Source organism: Myodes glareolus, chromosome 3 (assembly GCF_982192425.1).
Source record: "Myodes glareolus chromosome 3, mMyoGla1.1, whole genome shotgun sequence".
Lineage (NCBI taxonomy): Eukaryota > Metazoa > Chordata > Mammalia > Rodentia > Cricetidae > Myodes > Myodes glareolus.
The window spans coordinates 76,143,260-76,159,744 of record NC_142028.1 but is presented as its reverse complement, the minus strand read 5'-3'; the positions used below and the strand labels follow the sequence as shown (position 1 = coordinate 76,159,744).

General features: G+C 49.0%; 1 protein-coding gene across 2 annotated transcripts in view; it reads right to left on the bottom strand.

Annotated features, from left to right (window-relative positions):
• Window positions 1–15,869, bottom strand: part of Rnf220 (ring finger protein 220) — a 220,996-nt gene extending 205,127 nt beyond the window's left edge. For both annotated transcript variants that reach the window (XM_048450542.3, XM_048450543.3), the window contains exon 1: window positions 15,230–15,869. In XM_048450542.3, coding sequence (XP_048306499.1) covers window positions 15,230–15,854 — 625 coding nt within the window. In that variant the 5' untranslated portion in view covers window positions 15,855–15,869. The remainder of the gene's footprint in view (window positions 1–15,229) is intronic.
• Between the last annotated feature and the right edge of the window lie 616 nt (window positions 15,870–16,485).

Here is a 16,485-nt window from a genome sequence, read left to right as displayed (position 1 = left end):
CAGAGTTCAATGTCATTCTAGGCTAGATGGAGAGTGAGGGGCCAGCCTGAGCTACATGAGAGCCTGCAGCAGCACTGCCATCCCAACTACCACACACAATGCTGTCACCACTGGCAGAAGCACACACCCAAAATCCCTATACCTGTCATGTGATGGAGAGTGGAGGGGGGTGGGTTGAAGTTCAAGGTAACTGAACTAACATTTACTGCAGGTTTACTTTATGCCTATGTGTAGTGGCATTTCAACTGTATTTTAATAAATAAAGACTGCCTGAAGATCTCAGAGTAAAACAGTTCTACTCCTCAGTCTTACAGATCAGGTTATGGTAACACACACCTTTAATCCCAGTAGCCACAATGACATGAACATTTAATTCCAGTAGCCACAATGACAAGCACCTTTCATCCCAGTAGCCACACTAGGGGCCATAGAAATTGTGTGGTGCATGCCTTTAATCCCAGCCCTAGAGAGGAATATAAGACCAGGGGCAAGGACAGGCCCGGGGGGGTGGGGGCGGGGAGGGGGGAAAGCCAGTGACTGGCTGTTTTGCTTTTTGAATCTTCAGGATGAACCCCAATTTCTGACCCTGAATTTTTATTAATCGTGCTTCACCTATGAGTTTGTTTTTATTTTATATTACTCACTATAACAGCCCTGAGCGACTGTTGGTCCCCTTCACCTTGAGGATTGGAGATCCAAGAAGAGCATCTTCCACAGTTCAGAGCCGGCTCTTCTAGTAGCCGGTCTACAAAGGGCTTTCAGCAGCTCGGAGGCGGACACCACAGTGCTAACGGTGTCAGGAGTTAGGAGACTCGAACCACCCCCCATCCCATCCCCAGAACATCTGACAAGCTTTGCTTTTTAGATCATAACTAATCATCTCCAGGCTGTGCAGTAATACTGGAAAGAGACACAAATAAGACACGGCATCGACGGCAAGCAACTCACAGTGCAGTAAGGACAGCAAGGGCTGCGTGTGGGTCAAAACAGGCTGCATGTCAGGACCACCACCCTACCAAGACCCTTACAATCTCTTCAAGTACAAAGCCAGGCACATCAAAGGGCTGCCAGCTGCCTCAAGCACACAGTGAGCGGCTTCACACTTTTATTTTATTTGTTTATTTTTATTTACTTAGGATCCTGGGGATTGATCCCAGGGTCTCATGCATGCTAAGCAAGCACTTCACTACTGAGCTGGGCCCTCACAGTCCTCTTAGCCTATTGCCTCTTAAGCCTGACCCACGGGCCTCCTTCTTCCCAGGGTTTCTTCCTCCCCTGTGACTCCAAAGTCAGAGGGCCTGGGTTCAAATCCCATTTTTAGTGCTTCTCTTTGTGTGTGAAGCGGGGGGGGGGGGGAGCAAAGAGAGTGTTGCTCAATTTCCCCACTTGTGAGTGGATATCACCAATACCCATCTCAGGGATTTTATGAGTGTTAAGTTATTACAGGGAAATGATGAATTTGTACCTGGACAGCACTCCAAATAGTGACTGACACACAGAATGTGCTCAAAAGGTGTGAGCCACTGTTAGAAAGAACACTACGTCCCTGCCATTCTGCCCACAGCCGTTTCACTTGCAATAAAAATACTGGATTTAAACGCATCTGCTGCGGTTAGTTTAAGGGGTAGGAAGTCTCTGGGACTAAATAGAAGGAGAACAGTTCCCCTGGGAACTAGGAGGAATAACCCTGGAACTTGTTAATTAAGATCTTGTTAATGAATCTGCTTGTTAATGGTCTATTAAATAATCGCACAATGAAGTTTACCTCAGGAGTCAAGTCTCTTCCAAACGCTCGCTCTTTCCATCCCTCCCTGTCCAGCTCTGAGTCAGGCCCTTCCCGGTCTTTCCCAATTTGACACAACCCTCTTGGTCACACTGCCCCATTCGGCAAGGCTGTGACAGCCTACGCAGGGGCAGAAAACTTCATCTCCATTCTGCTCATCATTTCTTAAGCCAAGGCACCATGCTTCTGGCTAAACCTGCCCCCACAGAATAGGAAGAGAACATAAAAGCTCCCTAAAACTTTGCCAAGAAGCAAGGCAAAGGGTGAATTCCTTTGGTGATCCGGTGAAATGCAATGACGTCAGCAGAGATGTCATGCTTTTGTGTAGACAGTGGCCTACGAACCTGCCGGCAGAGACAGTCTACAGAGGACTGGCAACTTTTGTTCCAAACTACTAAGGAACATCACACATAAACTTCCGGGGGTGGCCTCCCTACTAAAGTCCAGCATCAAGGCTGGACCATAACAGGTTCCCTCATGGTTGGACACTCGGCTACTTCATTAACTATTTGGGCTGCCGACAGCCACTTAGCCTTTTAGTCACAGACTCTTTCATTTGCTTGGTTGGTTTTTGAGACAGGGTTTCTCTGTGTAGCTTTGGAGCCTGTCCTGGAACTTGCTTTGTAGACCAGGCTGGCCTCGAACTCACAGAGATTCGCCTGCTTCTGCCTCCCAAGTGCTGGGATTTAAAGGTGTGCGCCACCACCTGGCTTAGACACAGATTCTTGAAAGGCTGTGTGTGTGGTGGGGGCTGTTTTTAGATTAGAGAAGGCACCCTGTTGCCTTTTCAGGCTCAGAGACCCCACACAGAACAAGGGTCATTCACCACCTCCCTACTTCACAGACGAGAAGATGAGGTTCAGAGAGACAAAAGCCGCACAGCTTGCTGAAGTCACCTTTACCTTCCAGTCACCCCTTCCCATAAACAATTGTGTCAAAGGGCACCCAGCCCCGTGATGGCCTCCATGTGGGTCCTTTGCCCAGCTATGGTGTGAGCTGGCAGTCTCCACGGGACTCAGCAGGGTTCATGCAGTCATTTGTTAACCATACCCAGTCTCTATGGAGCCAGGTGCTACATGAGGGCACACACTGGACAGAGTGACACCAGGACACAGGTGTGGCTTTATGACAGAGAGATGGTTGAGCGAATAATTATATGATAATGTGATGTTTAAAGGGGGAGGGGCTATTTTGGGAGGAAGCCCCATGCCCAAATCTAGAGGCAAACTTAACAAGGGTATTCCTCACCCACAGGTACCAGCCACTCCTGAGCTTCAGGCTGAACCCTGTTCAAGTTCCATTTAGCCTTCACCCTCAGGCAATTTCGCCCAGGGGGTTCCAGCAAGAAAGCAAAGAGCCAGACAGTGGCGACTGATTCCTCTAACCCTCTGACAAAAACCCAAGCAAAAGCAAAACAGCCGTGAGCACTGTAACCCTCTGCAGCTCCTTCTGGCAGCGCAGCGGCAACCAGCAGATAGCTGTTGGCTGGAGCCCAAGGAGCATCAAGGCATGCTGGACTCCTGCACATCTGGCTAAGCACCTTACGCCCCTCTGTTGGGCCACCTCCTAATGGCAATATTGCACCAAGAAGGGGAGGTCTGAGCACACACAGTCAGCTGATCGGCAATAAGAGAGGCAAAGGGGAAACGACTGGAAGAGAGACCAAGGCAGAATTGGGATGACAGGGCTAGAGACAGCTGGACAAACAGTCCCCATGACAGGAAGCTAAAAAGGGTACTGTTGGTCCCCAGAGCCTCCATCTTCATCCTTAACCCCCCAACGCCCGCCCCCCCCCATAATTCCTGGGTAGAATGCAGCCTACCCATTCTGGCTGGTTCTAGCTCGCCTCCCTTTAAGATCAAATTCCTTTGCAAAAACCTTCCCATCAATCTTTCATAGAAATCACTTGGAGAAACTCCTTCTGAACTCACAATGGTTCAAAAACTCAGAAGAGCATGTCCAGTGTGGGCCCTGGGAATCTACATTATGGGGGACAGTCTCAACCAGTCCTGACCCTCTCTTCCTTCTTTCTCCCAACACCCCAGGTGAAATGAAGGAGCAGTCTTGATAGCACTTTTTTTTTGAACCCCAGACATGGGGCTGGCTCCCTGTCCTGACATCCATAAGATCATGACACCTGTTCAAGGGTCACTTTTTCCTATGACCACATCCTCGCTGTTCACCTTGTCCACAAGACCCTCAAGAAGAGGAAGTACGACCAAGTTCTCTGACTCCCCTCCATAGCACTGGGCAAAACGCTCTGCACGCAGAAGAGCCGGCGGAAATGCTGTGGACAGAGGGAGATGATGAAGATAAGGGGCAGGGAAAACCACAGCCCGGCTGTCGGAGGCCCCGTTGCTTTTAGCGTGCCTGTGTGCCGGGCAAGGCCAAGAGTTTGCTTGGTTTTCTTTTTCACTTCTTCAATGTTCGGCGCTAGCCTTCCCTGTGAAAGTCTGAGCAATGCTCCTACCGTGGAAGTTTTGCCAGGAGACGGTTCCAGGATTCTAGGTGATTAGTGAAGGTCAATCAGGTGAGCGCTCTAAGTCTAAGACCTAGCATATCTCTGTGGAGTACCAAGTGTAGACCTGACCATGAACTTCAGTAAAAAGACAAAGACCCCTATCTACCTGACTAAATGTCACCAGGGTAAGCCTTCTTTCTCAGCAAACAATTGTTTAATCTTTATTCTGTGCCAAGCTTGGTTCTGGGTTCTCCTGGATCTTCTTGTATTAAGATACATGTCATATGTCACCAAACACTATTTTATAGTGTCATCCTTAGAAAGTTATTTTTTTTTTTTTTTGAGACAGAGTCTTGCTATGCAGCTTTGGCCAGTCTAGGGATCTCCATGTAGAACCAGGCTGGTCTCAAACTCATGAATATCTACCCGCCTCTGCTGGAGTTTAAAGTGTGTGTCCCCATACCTAGTTTATAAAGCTACTTTAAAAGCAGCATCCTCTCTGGTGCTGGGCCTCGGAATAATCTAAGCACCAAACGGATACTGCTGAGAAGACCTGAATAAGGTGGCTGCCGGAGGCCATAGCTTAGATCCTAGCATGGAGAAATGGTATATTCTCAATTTATCGCAGGCAATCCATGCCGGCTCTGGAATTCTTTCTTTCATTCTCGGATGCAATATTCCATCCAAAAGAAGTGAACTGTTGTATCAAGCTGCTTTGACTAAAGAACGGCCTGGTTTTCAGACAGCAGCTTAAAAGTGGCCTGCTTTGGGGAGACCCTGAATCTCAGCCCAGATCAGACACTCCTACTTTGAATCCCATGGTGGCTTAACTTCTCCAGCACTGATACTTTTCACAGCCCCGTCAGAGGCTGACTGCACTTTAAGCTCCAGGAAAGCACAAGCTATGATTTTTCTGCTCACTATTCCCTTCCCAGCACAGAGCCTGGGAAGAATGTAGATGCCTGGGAAACCTGACTGGATGACGAAATAGATCAACGGATGTACTCCACTTTCTACTGGTGATGTGTTCTGCCATCGTGTTTTCACCACCACCAGCAGCAGCAACAACAACAACAACAAACAGTCATAAGGACCCTGTCCCCCCTACCCCCATGCAGTACCAGCATCTCACAGTAATAAAACCGTGCTTCCTAGGACCACCTCAATGTAGAGATCATGACCGATGCAATGCTCCAAAAGTCAATAGAATGTCACCAAAAGCCCCGGAGTGCTTGCCAGCCATGAGTAGTCACAATGCCAGCTGTCACAGACTCGAAGGTCTCCTTCAAGTGACTCCGCTTCTCCTGGCCAGAGCTCTTCTACTGAAGAGGTGCGGCAGTCAGTACAGCAAACACTCTTTTAGGCAGGGATAACAATAAAAGGCTGTCCAGACCACGGGGGGGGGGGGGGGGGGGAGGATGTGAGAAAGAAGCAGTGTTTGCATGCCTGTGGTCAGGAAAGGGTTAACTCCTCACACATCTAGGTTCCCACCCCCACCCCACCCTGTAAATCAACCTTGACTGCTGCTGGGGTGAATGAAGCCCCACCAGGTTGGCCTGTCAGGAAGGAAGCTCATGCGTCCAGACTTCTGTTGTTCTAAGGATTTTTTTTTTTTTTTAACTGTTCAGGAAGGAAGCCAAAGCCTAGGCCCTAACTGCAGCCCTGCTGATTCCTTCCCCCAGCAAGTACGGCTGCCTTCACCTCTGAAGCCACCTAGACTCCCCTTTCTCCGTTCCTGATGAACATTCTGGCACTTGGACTTCAGTCTCAGAAGATTCCCCGCTTCTTCAAAACTGAAAGTGAGCGGGATGTGGTGGTGGAGCTGTGATTCCAGCTTAGAGGAGGCTGAGGCAGGAGGATCGTTATAGGTTGCAGGGCAGCCTAGGCTACATAGTAAGTTCCAGACGAGTCTGTACAGCATGGTGAGTTTCACACTAGCCTGGGCTACAAAGTGAATCAAAACTCAAATACTTAAAACCAAGACTGCTCAGTGTTTCCCTTCTCGCCAGCCACACACTTCTGTGTGGAGAGGAACCAGTGACAGGGGGGTAGCAGAACTTAGTGGTCCTTGATCTGTGAGGTTCTGTGGCCCCCAGGAGGGGGCTGAACCGCTTTCTTAAAGGGAGTCAGGAAGAAGCTGAGGACCACCGGCCTCTGACGGCTGTCACTGATGCATGCCCATGTGAGCATGAGACCTTCCAAATATGAACTACTGTCCTTAAACCACAGCCCCGAGCCCAAGGCCCTCGGGTAGAGAGATGGTCTTGTCCTTTCCCCGCAGACCTGCAGAGTCATTCTCTGGCATTCCCTAGCCCCACGGGGCTTGCTTTTGACAAAGAGAAAAGCATTGACTTTATTTGTGGCCCTGAGTAATGGCCAGCCAGCCCTCTTTTACTCCCCAGAGAATGAATACAGACACTACATGCATAGGAGGCCTGTTCCCCCTCCCGCCTAGCGCTGCCCTCCCTCCCCCTGCTAATCCCTCCCTGGCAGCCCCCCTACCGCAGAGCTGTGGCTGTATTTCTCTCCTGACCTGCAAGGCCCCTTCAAGCCCCATCCTAAGCCTCCCCCAAGCACAAACGATCCATCATGCTGTGGGACTGTGACACACACAGATGGGGGAAGGTCCACAGATTTGTTTCACATAGACAAGAGGGTGAAAGTGTCTGCCTAACTTAAAAAAAAAAAAAAATCTCAGGACATACTAAAACCCTGGAACTTTAAATTCTAACACAAGTTAAAGACCACTATTGCAAGTCTCATTAGGCATGTTCCAAACTCCATCACTCACAGATTCTAATTTGGGATTTATTTCCAATACTATCTGATAATACAAAAATCTGGAATAAGAAAACAGCATGAGGTTGAGGTCCTTTGACCTGAGCCACTGCCTGCATCTCTAACCTAGCCAAGTCCCTTCTGGACCTGGAGACCCAGCGTCTCTAACTCTAATATTAACTTGCTTGTGAAAAAACCCTGAGTTAATCTTGGTGGCTGGGTGATAATAAAGGGAGGTGAAGCAGGTGGCCATCACAGAGAAAGGCTCACCAACCTCTCCCCCCCCTTTGTGCACTGCCATAAGGCTTGAGTGGGTGACAGAGGGTCCTCTGCACATGCCGGATGTTAATGACCCTGTGCTTGGTACATCTGGATTTCTAGCAAGGAAGAATAATTCACCACATTGTCCTGGGAATGATAACCATCATTACTTATTGAACACTTAATGCTTAGCTATGTAGTTAGGATCGTTTGGCCTTTCCCAGCAACTTTGTTAGTTTGTGTGATTCCCAATTAGCAGGTGGGAATACCAAGGCCTGGACAGGTCAAGTCATTTGCCTAGCAAGGAAGTTCAAGGGTTGTGACTCGGTTCTGGAGGCTGCGTTCACCTACTGCTGTATCCTATGGCCTCTTCACCTGCGATGTGAAACACGTTCAAGTTGAAGCTCAAAGGGCCCCACACAGCTTTTATTCCTCTAACAGGTATTTACTATGCTAGGCTGCTCTGGCTTGATTTAAATCAAACTCCAGAAAAGCAAGATCGAATGGGAGTAATATAGGATTAGCTGGCACCTAAATGGGAATCATATACCTGAAAATAAAGCAGCGAAGGCCTTCCCAGGCAGGGCTGCTCCTGCCCCCTCCCACTCTCCCTCCAGAGCTCTGTCCCTGCTGCACTGAGACAGATGCAAAGTCATAAGTCTCAGCCACAAAGGGAGACAATGCTCAGGAGGTGAGTCACATGAGGCTCACTGAGCATGTTGTCTCCTGGTGCAGTGTGGCAAGGTCCCGTCATTCCCCTCAGTTCCACACTGACCTTGGGACATCTGATGTGCCCTGTGGTTCTATGTGTCTACATAGCTCCATATTGCAGAACTAACTTCCAACTTCAACCAGGATCTATACAGAAACGTTGCTTTAAATAGACACCTAGAGAAGGTTAAAAACGTAGGGTTTGGGGCTCCACTATAGGGGTGATACTGTGGAAGCACACGTGGAGCGGGGAAGAGACTCTATCTTTAAAGTTCCTAGAAGGTTAGGAGAGAAAAAGTAAATTTCAATTACTTTTAGTTATGGGAGTGTTTAACTACCCCCAAGTCATCAGTAAAATGAGTCTACATTTGAGAAAAAGATTTCAAAAATCTCCCCACTTTTGTGATCATCAAACTCAAGGCCTAAGGCCTCCTGTCTTGGCTTGAGCCTCCATGCTTTAGGAATTAGCTTAGTACCACAGCACCTGCGCAGCCTACCGATGGGAAAGTCTAGGTCATAACCACCATCCAGATATCCGACCCTAGTCTAGAACTTACTCAGCCCTTTAACGTGCCTGGCACCCAATGCGACACACACACACACACACACACACACACACACACACACACACACACACATCTTTCTTAACATCAAAGCCAAAATATAACTAAGATTTAAAAAAGAAAGTTTAATCCTTTGGGTAGGGCTGGGATGAGAGAAATTCCTGCTGTTTACCAGGCTTACCCACTCTAGGTCTTGACCTGGAAAGGGCATAATAAAGTTATTTATTTATTTACTTATTTATTTATTATTTTGTTTTTTGTTTTGTTTTGTTTTGTTTTGTTTTGAGACAAAGTCTCTCTACATAGACCAGGCTGGCCTTGAACTCACAGAGATCGGCCTGCTTCTGTCTTTTGAGGGCGAGGATTAAAGGCATGAGTCACTTTGCCAGGCATAAAGTTCTTTTTTTTATTGCAGAAAATCCTTCTCTTTCCTCCAAAGAAAGAGATATTTAGCAATCCCCCACCTGGAGCACACACTTTGAAGATAAAAACATTCTGCTCAGTCACAATGCACAATGGAAGTGACACTTTGGAAATTTGTAAGGCTTGTTGGCGGCTGAAGAGCAATACATTATCCTCGAGTTTGCAGCTGATCTTTAGGAGGGATAAAACTGGTGCAGAGAAATATTGCCAACGTGTGGGAAAATTCAACTCCAAAAATTATGGTTATTTTGATGTTAAAACCGTGTGAGTTTTACGATGACATGTATCATAACCCCAATTCTCAAGTATTTAGAAAGAATAATTCCAAAATGTGGTCTGATATTTATTAACCAGATGCATGTGGTTTATGGGTTAAAACCGAGGGGGGAAAACATTAAGAATTTCAACTCGATTAAAGGCATTGTCGCTTTAAATCCGGAGTACTTACAAAGGCTACACTTTATCTTCTGCTAATACTCATTAACCAGATGGAGGTAGCTAATAAGGGTTAAAAATAAGAAAAAGCAATATAAAGACATAATTTTATTTTTCAGTTCTCTCCTTCCAGCCAGAAGAAAACAGAGGGTGGGGAAGGAGAACAACTTTGGATTCAGTGTGAGGTTTTGTTTTGATTGTGCGGTTTGGTTTTGTTTTCAAACAACAAAAAGAGGGGCTACCAAATAATCAACCTGGGGCCGCTGACCGGAAGGCAGTTCCGGACTACTTCCCGTGGGAAGAGTTCCAGAAATTGCCCTGACTTTAACGAGTCCCGCTGTGCTGGCTGCGAGCCTCCAAGCGTCAGAGGCGACCGCGGCTGCCTCGCCCGGATACCAGCAATCCTGCAGATTCACCAAGCCCGGGCCTGGGAAACACTCCCTGGAATATTTCGCAGATTTGAAAAGCAGGACGAGGGGGAAAAATTCTTTTTGAAACTGAAAGGAGAAGCCTCAAATTCCTGCTGCCCAAGGGAAAGCTGGAGCCACATGCGTGTGCACAAGCCCACCTCGGGTCCCCACGCCCTCGACCCCCCTCCTGGCTCGAGCGCCGCCCAAGCCCTGGTCTCTCCTGCCCCGCCCGTCCCACGACCACCCCGCACGCGCGCGTGGAGTCCCAATCACTCCGGGACACCCGCTGCACCTCCCGCCCGGTCGCTGTCATTCCCCATGTCTGTTGGGAGGAAGTGATTTCTTAGAGCGATGTGGGCGCGTGGGGTCTTGGAGGGCGGGGAGTGGGGTGATGCGCGGACCTCCCCCGCGCCCCGGGGACCGCGCACCGACTTCTTCCTGATGAGCGACTGCGAAGTCGCCCGCATCCCTGAAAGTGTTTGCGGACCCGCCTGGGCGGCGGGCGCAGCCCACTGGTTAGCCCGGCCCGCGCGCGCGTCCCCGCGCGCCCGCGCGCCCCCGCGCCCTCCCCCACGGTCAATTACCAGCCACCCCGGTGCGGGCGGCAAGGCGCTGGCTGGCGGCCGCGAGGAAGCGGCAGCCCGGATCGCTTCTGCATGACAATTGACGTGAGGGAGGGCGCTCGGCAAGGAGGGAGGACGGCCCCAGGGTCCGCGTCTCACCATGGTGATGAGGCATTCCCGCCGTGAGAGGCGACCGCGGGCGCGGGCCGGGGAAAGCGGCCGCCAGAGCCAGCCCAGGCGCCGGGCGAAACGCTCGCAGAGCAGAGCCAAGCCAAGCCAGATGGCTCTGCAGCCATCGGGGACCGCTCCCGTCCAGCCCGGCCCCACTTTAGCTGTGCAAACATTTCTTTATCCCAACAAGACAATTAAACCCAGCAGCATGAAAGGAGTATCCGTGACTGTGTTGGGAGTGAACAACTACACACATCACAGGAGTTCTTGCCCCGCGGGAGAAGTGGGTGGGAGGAAAACCCAAAGCAGCTGAGCGCATCAGGAGCCTAGATCTGGGTAGTCAGGAGCAGTTAAGATACAAGCAACCCTCTGACCCCTCTTTCTGGTCAGTGGCTGACCCTTCACACTGGTCATCTGCTCCAGCTGCAGTCCAGAGGTGGAGCCAGGGAACTAATTTTCCCGGGCCACTGCAATCCCAGAAGCCTTGGAAAGTCTCCCCTTTATCTCACCCCTCTGACATCAGCTAGCTTTCCAAGATGCCTTTGGCCTAGGTGGCCTGGGGCAGAAGGTTTTCATTGGCACATCTAGAGTGCAAAATACCATCTCCAACCAGGGCTTTGGGGACCTGGGCCCGACTTTTCAAAGGCATCAAAGATGAGCATCAAGCAAAACAGACAGGAGTTCCTGGGTGATCTCAGGTTTCCTGCCTACCCATGAAAGTACCAGGCCACAAGGAAGGTCCATGCAGAGAGGACCAACCAAGCAAAATCCTGATGGGCAGTGCCCAGTGGCCTTTCCTGGGGTGAGCCAGAAGGCAGAACCAGTCACAGCTCCAAATATGCAGTTCTGAGTTCTCTCACGCCTGGGGTAAGCATGCATGCTGAACAACTCCAGCCTGGGATTAGATAAGGCTGGTCAAAGACTGTCTGTCAGGCAAGAATCTGGGCAAAGCAGTGGCCTGAGGAAAGCCATCAGGAGATGCACATGACTGGACCTAGAGTACGCAGAGAGAGAGCAATAAACGCAGGGACCCTAGCACCCGGCAGCACGCAGGACTTACCTTCCCTTCTGCTGCAAAGTTTCCTTAATGAGGAATGTTTATTTTAAAGGCCCTGGGAAACACATCTATAGACACTTCCTATGGAAGACACAACATGGGCCATTCGTAATTGGTCCATAAATTTTCGCGTCATTTCCCTGGACAAGGTGCCTTGGGGACTGGTTCAGGGAATGACAATAAACGGGAGTTACCTCAGTCCCCTTCCTGGGGAATTATGAATCCTCCACGAACAACGAACAGTGTCTCACAAAAACACTTCTCCCATTTTCCAGGGCAAGTAAGTCAGTCGTGCAGAGCCAAGGCCTCCTTGTTCCAGTCGGCCCAGCACATACCTTGGCATCACCTGGGAAGCCAGGTGGGTAGACAGGCGAGCGAACTGGAATCATCCACTAGAAGAGAGGACACTTTACCCAAACAGCTGTACTTGTGTCTTTTTTTTTTCCCCTAAGCACATTTAATCACAAAAGCAGTCCTGCCTATCAGCACTCCAGTTAAGGGCTGAACACGTGTGCATTACACCATGTCTGCAGGCGTCTTTCTGAAAGGCATGTGGACATATCTGCATATGGATGCAAAGCGTGAGCAGGGGGTGGCTGCCACAGTAAATTGTCAGTGTTTCCATTATAAAACCATTTCCAAAGACCTAAAACGCAGTCAGAAAACTTCTCCACCCAGTAAGGGACATGCACACCCATGCTCGCCCCCACCCCACTTACCAACAAAGCTATAAATGTTTTGAGGCTAAATTCTCCTTTAGGACTTTTACTATTATATTTAATTAAAACTTTTTTTAAAAAAAAACATTCTATAAAAAAATACTTATCTGATGAAAACTAAAAAAATTAATTAACCATCTCAGGAATTAATAATTCTAAATTTTAATAATTGACAAGCCAAAAATATACACGGTTCAATTTGGCAATGTGAGCACATGCATGGCATCCTGTGCCTATGCCCTTCTGAGCTGTCTGCTCTCTTCCGGCCTCCCACCCCCACCACTGCCCCATCTGCCCCTGAGGTCCCTCTCTCCCTTTGGAAGCAGTCTCGTATACTGTCACTCGATTATCTGAAAAATATTACTTATTTCAAAACGGTTCTGTAGGGAGAACCCGAAAGGCATCTAGTGGGGATAATCAGGCCTTCTAACGGCCCTTAAATATGTATTTACATAAAACAGACCATAAATATTCTGACACACGTCGGTGTGTGACAGGAGCCAAGAAAGCGGCTACCCACTTTGTTGTGGTGCTCTTCTCGCCTTCCTTGAAGAAAATGTCTCTCCTCTCCTTCCTTCCACACACTCAGAATCAAAAGCATAGGTGTGGTCCAGACCAACCCCTGCAAAGGCAGCTATCCCGACTAAGGCAAGGAAGGGGAAGGTAGCACAAACCCAGGGCCACCACTGGGGAACAGTCTCCTCTTCACTTGGTGCCTTTGTTTCTGGTTAAAGACTAGTCGTAAATGCGACCCTAATAATCTGGGTGTGTGCAGGACTCTGTACTCCCTACCTTCCTACAAGCTTGCTGCCTGTGACAAGAAAAAGAACGCAAAGCACTCTATAAAGGAAGGATATTTTAAACAAAAGGAAAGAGGATTCCAATTCCTATGACAACTTGAAATAAAGAAGTTTCCCCATCCTTCTGATCAGAATCCCATTAATTTCAAGGTCAGAATTCCATTTCACTTTGGGAGACAGACTCATTTAATTTTTCTCCACCCAGGCGTATTCCTGTGTGAGGGATCCATCTCCACGGGGGATGGCCCCACCACACAATGCAAACCAGGCAAGCAGAAGAGTTATGGCTTCGACACTCAGAGGGGAATGGATAGCCACATCTATGGGTTCTGACTTGACTAACAAGCTTCCTCCTGCTCTGGGAGTCTGACACCGGTTTGGGCTAAAATGATAACCAAATAGAGACAAGCTGGGCGTGTGGGGTGAGAAGAAAGAAGTCCTGATCTCCAGATGGGTAACACATATTGGTTTAGAGAGGATTTCATTTTCAACTTGTACTTGGAAGGAAAAGTGGGGAAGAACTGGTCACACCCTAACTCAACACAGCTTTAACGGGGGCGCTGGGAGGAGTCCAGTTGCCAGGAGCCTTCTCCACTCCACAAACGAAAACTGAAACAAACTAGAAAACCAAGCCAACACAAGGCCAAGCACCTGTCTGGCAGGTGCACCCAAGGGGCAGGATCACAGCACACAGTAGTCAACAGAAAGTGAAAAGGTGGCCAGCCAGAGCGCCAGGGCTTCATGGCACTTCTGCTGACACGTCGCCACAGCTTTCTCCCTGAAGTGGGGAGGTCTGTGGCTAGCAGACACTGACATAAAAAGACACACTCTCAACATATTTCAAAACCAAAGAGCGATGGATTTACAAGGCAGGTTGATTTTATGGTGACTTTTATTGAAAAGGTACGCTGGGTAGAGGCAGATGCCTTTTAGCACAGGAAAGTTAACACAGTGCCTAATTCAAGGAGACAGCCTGAGGAAGCAGGGCCGACAGGGGAGAAAGCAGCAATGTCTCTATTACTCTCCTCGGCATCATAAAGAGAAGAGAAAAAAAAATGGTGCTCGTGTTGGTGGTTATAGAGAGGACAGAAGCAGAAAGAAAAAAAGAAAAAAAAACAGAGGAAAGGGGAGGCAAACCTCAGATGTAGTTTTCCTAAGAAAATAAATAAAACGCAGCAAATCTTAGAACAAAAGGTTGGATGGAAAAACACCCTTAGTTCATAAATTCTCACCAGGCTTAAAGAAAACCGTTCTGTCTACCCACAGCCCCAAAGCTTCAAAACACAATTATTTTTTGATTATATCGGAGCAGAAGATTGCAGGGTTCTTCCCTTCTAGTCCTACAAGTTCCCTAGAAAGGTTAAAGTTCCAGTGATTAGTGGATGTAGCCAGAACCTACCAAGGCATGGGAGAACATGAGAAAAGCCATTTCATAAGCAGAGATTAGTAACAGTTGTGAACATCAACCATGGGACAGTCACACAGCTATGTCTATTCCTAAAAGCTAGCCCCAGGCTAAGCATCCAGCAAACCTGTCAAATCCCAAGAGAAGTCAGCTTTGCGACCCTGGGATCGCAAGGAAAACACAGCTGTTTGAAATGCTTTATGGTGACTGACGACACCTCTGTCCTTCTGTGAGAAATAACCTGATGCAGACAAGAGCTGAGAGTTGAGGAAATAAAATCACGTGGGGTCTACTGGCTACGACACAGTGGAAATGTGAAAAGACTAACACTATCGTCGGGGAACCACATGAAGAGAGCAGAGAGGCGAGATGGGCCCGTTCCCTTGGGCCCCCAATTCCCTAGGGACCTGTGTATCTATGACACCCTCTTCCCTCCAGAGTCTCCAGAGAAGCCAGACAGACCTGGAACTGAGACCAGCCTGCCTGTAGCTACCATTAGAAAACCTGAAAGAACTGGCTCATTGATCATTGAGGAGAGCTAAGTAAGCATTAGCCATCACAACTATCACAAGGGACACACTTGGCCTTTCCCGACACTAGGAGCATGTGCAAGGCTGCCAACCTGTTGAACACTTCTGCAAGGCAGGGCTTACAGGGGGTGGAGAGAGGGCTCCAACCAAAGTACTTACATCTGTCATTCCGATCCTCTGGGCTCGAGGATGTTTCCCGGTCAGAGATGAGGCCAGACACAGCAAAGATCTTCTTCCCAGTGTCATCGACCTTAAGTGAACCGGGGGAGCTGGATGGCAGCTGTGCCCCAAAGTCATATTCCTTGCCATCTGCATCTGAGAAGCGCAGGTGGGGAGACTCTGTGTCGTGGCAGTTCTTGAGTCTCTTGGCTGGCGTAAAAGCTGACTGATAGCTCTCCCGGTCCTCCGTGGAAGCAAAGGGACGGAATGCCCCCACACCACTATGATTTAGCATACTGATTGGGGTGCAATCTAGATTTGGGGGAGCAAACTGAGGGTGTAGGTGTAGTAAAGAAGGGGGGAAATCACGATTGGCAAAAGTGCCCGGCACCCCACCTTGCCGATGGTACATAGAGGCAAAGGTGTAGGAGCCATTAGTGAAGGGAATATGAACGTCCTTGTCTACTGAGACAGGTACACCAAAGGGTCGTGGCTGCTGACAAGGGATGGAGGCATCCCGGCTGGCCTCGGCAGTGGACGCCAAGACCATCAGTGCTGGGGATGCCAGAGGGTTGGGAAGATAGGATGAGTTCTCCATCTTGAAGGCTGCCCGGTGTAAGTCCATCGGAGTCTCTTTGGATGGCCGGTGTCACACGAGAAGCGGTCTTCCCTGGGAGGGAGGCCGACCCACACCTTGGATCAGGGCGAGGATTATTACTGGGGAATCATGCCCTTCGAAGACCTGCAGAAACAGTAAAGAGGGAAAAAAGAGGGGGGAGGAGAGTCAGGGGGAGGTAAAAAAGGGAAACCCCAAGTGATTGAAACACCATCCTTCTGGCTTACAGATGCTCGGGCAAGAGACACCACAGGCTTTAGGAGCCAGTGGGCAGCAGTAGCAGACCGTTTTCATTCAGGAAAATCAATAGACAACTTACTGTGATGTACGCGTAGCTGACTTTGGTCCCTACACGTTCCGGGTGAAATGCGCCTGAGCCCAGCAAAGAAAAAAAAATCATAAAACCTCCAAATACAATATTCCCCGAGCAAATGAGCTTTGGAAGGCCAAGCCACCCAGTAGATTGGGGGGGGGGGGTCTATATTTTAAAGGGCTTCCACGTGTGAACACCACTCATGGCAGGCTTGAGAGACCAGGCTCTACATATGTGATGCCCCATATTAATATATTTCTTCATCCTTATACTGACAGATCCCTATGCCACACACAGCTAGACCACGAGCATCTGTATGTGTGCATT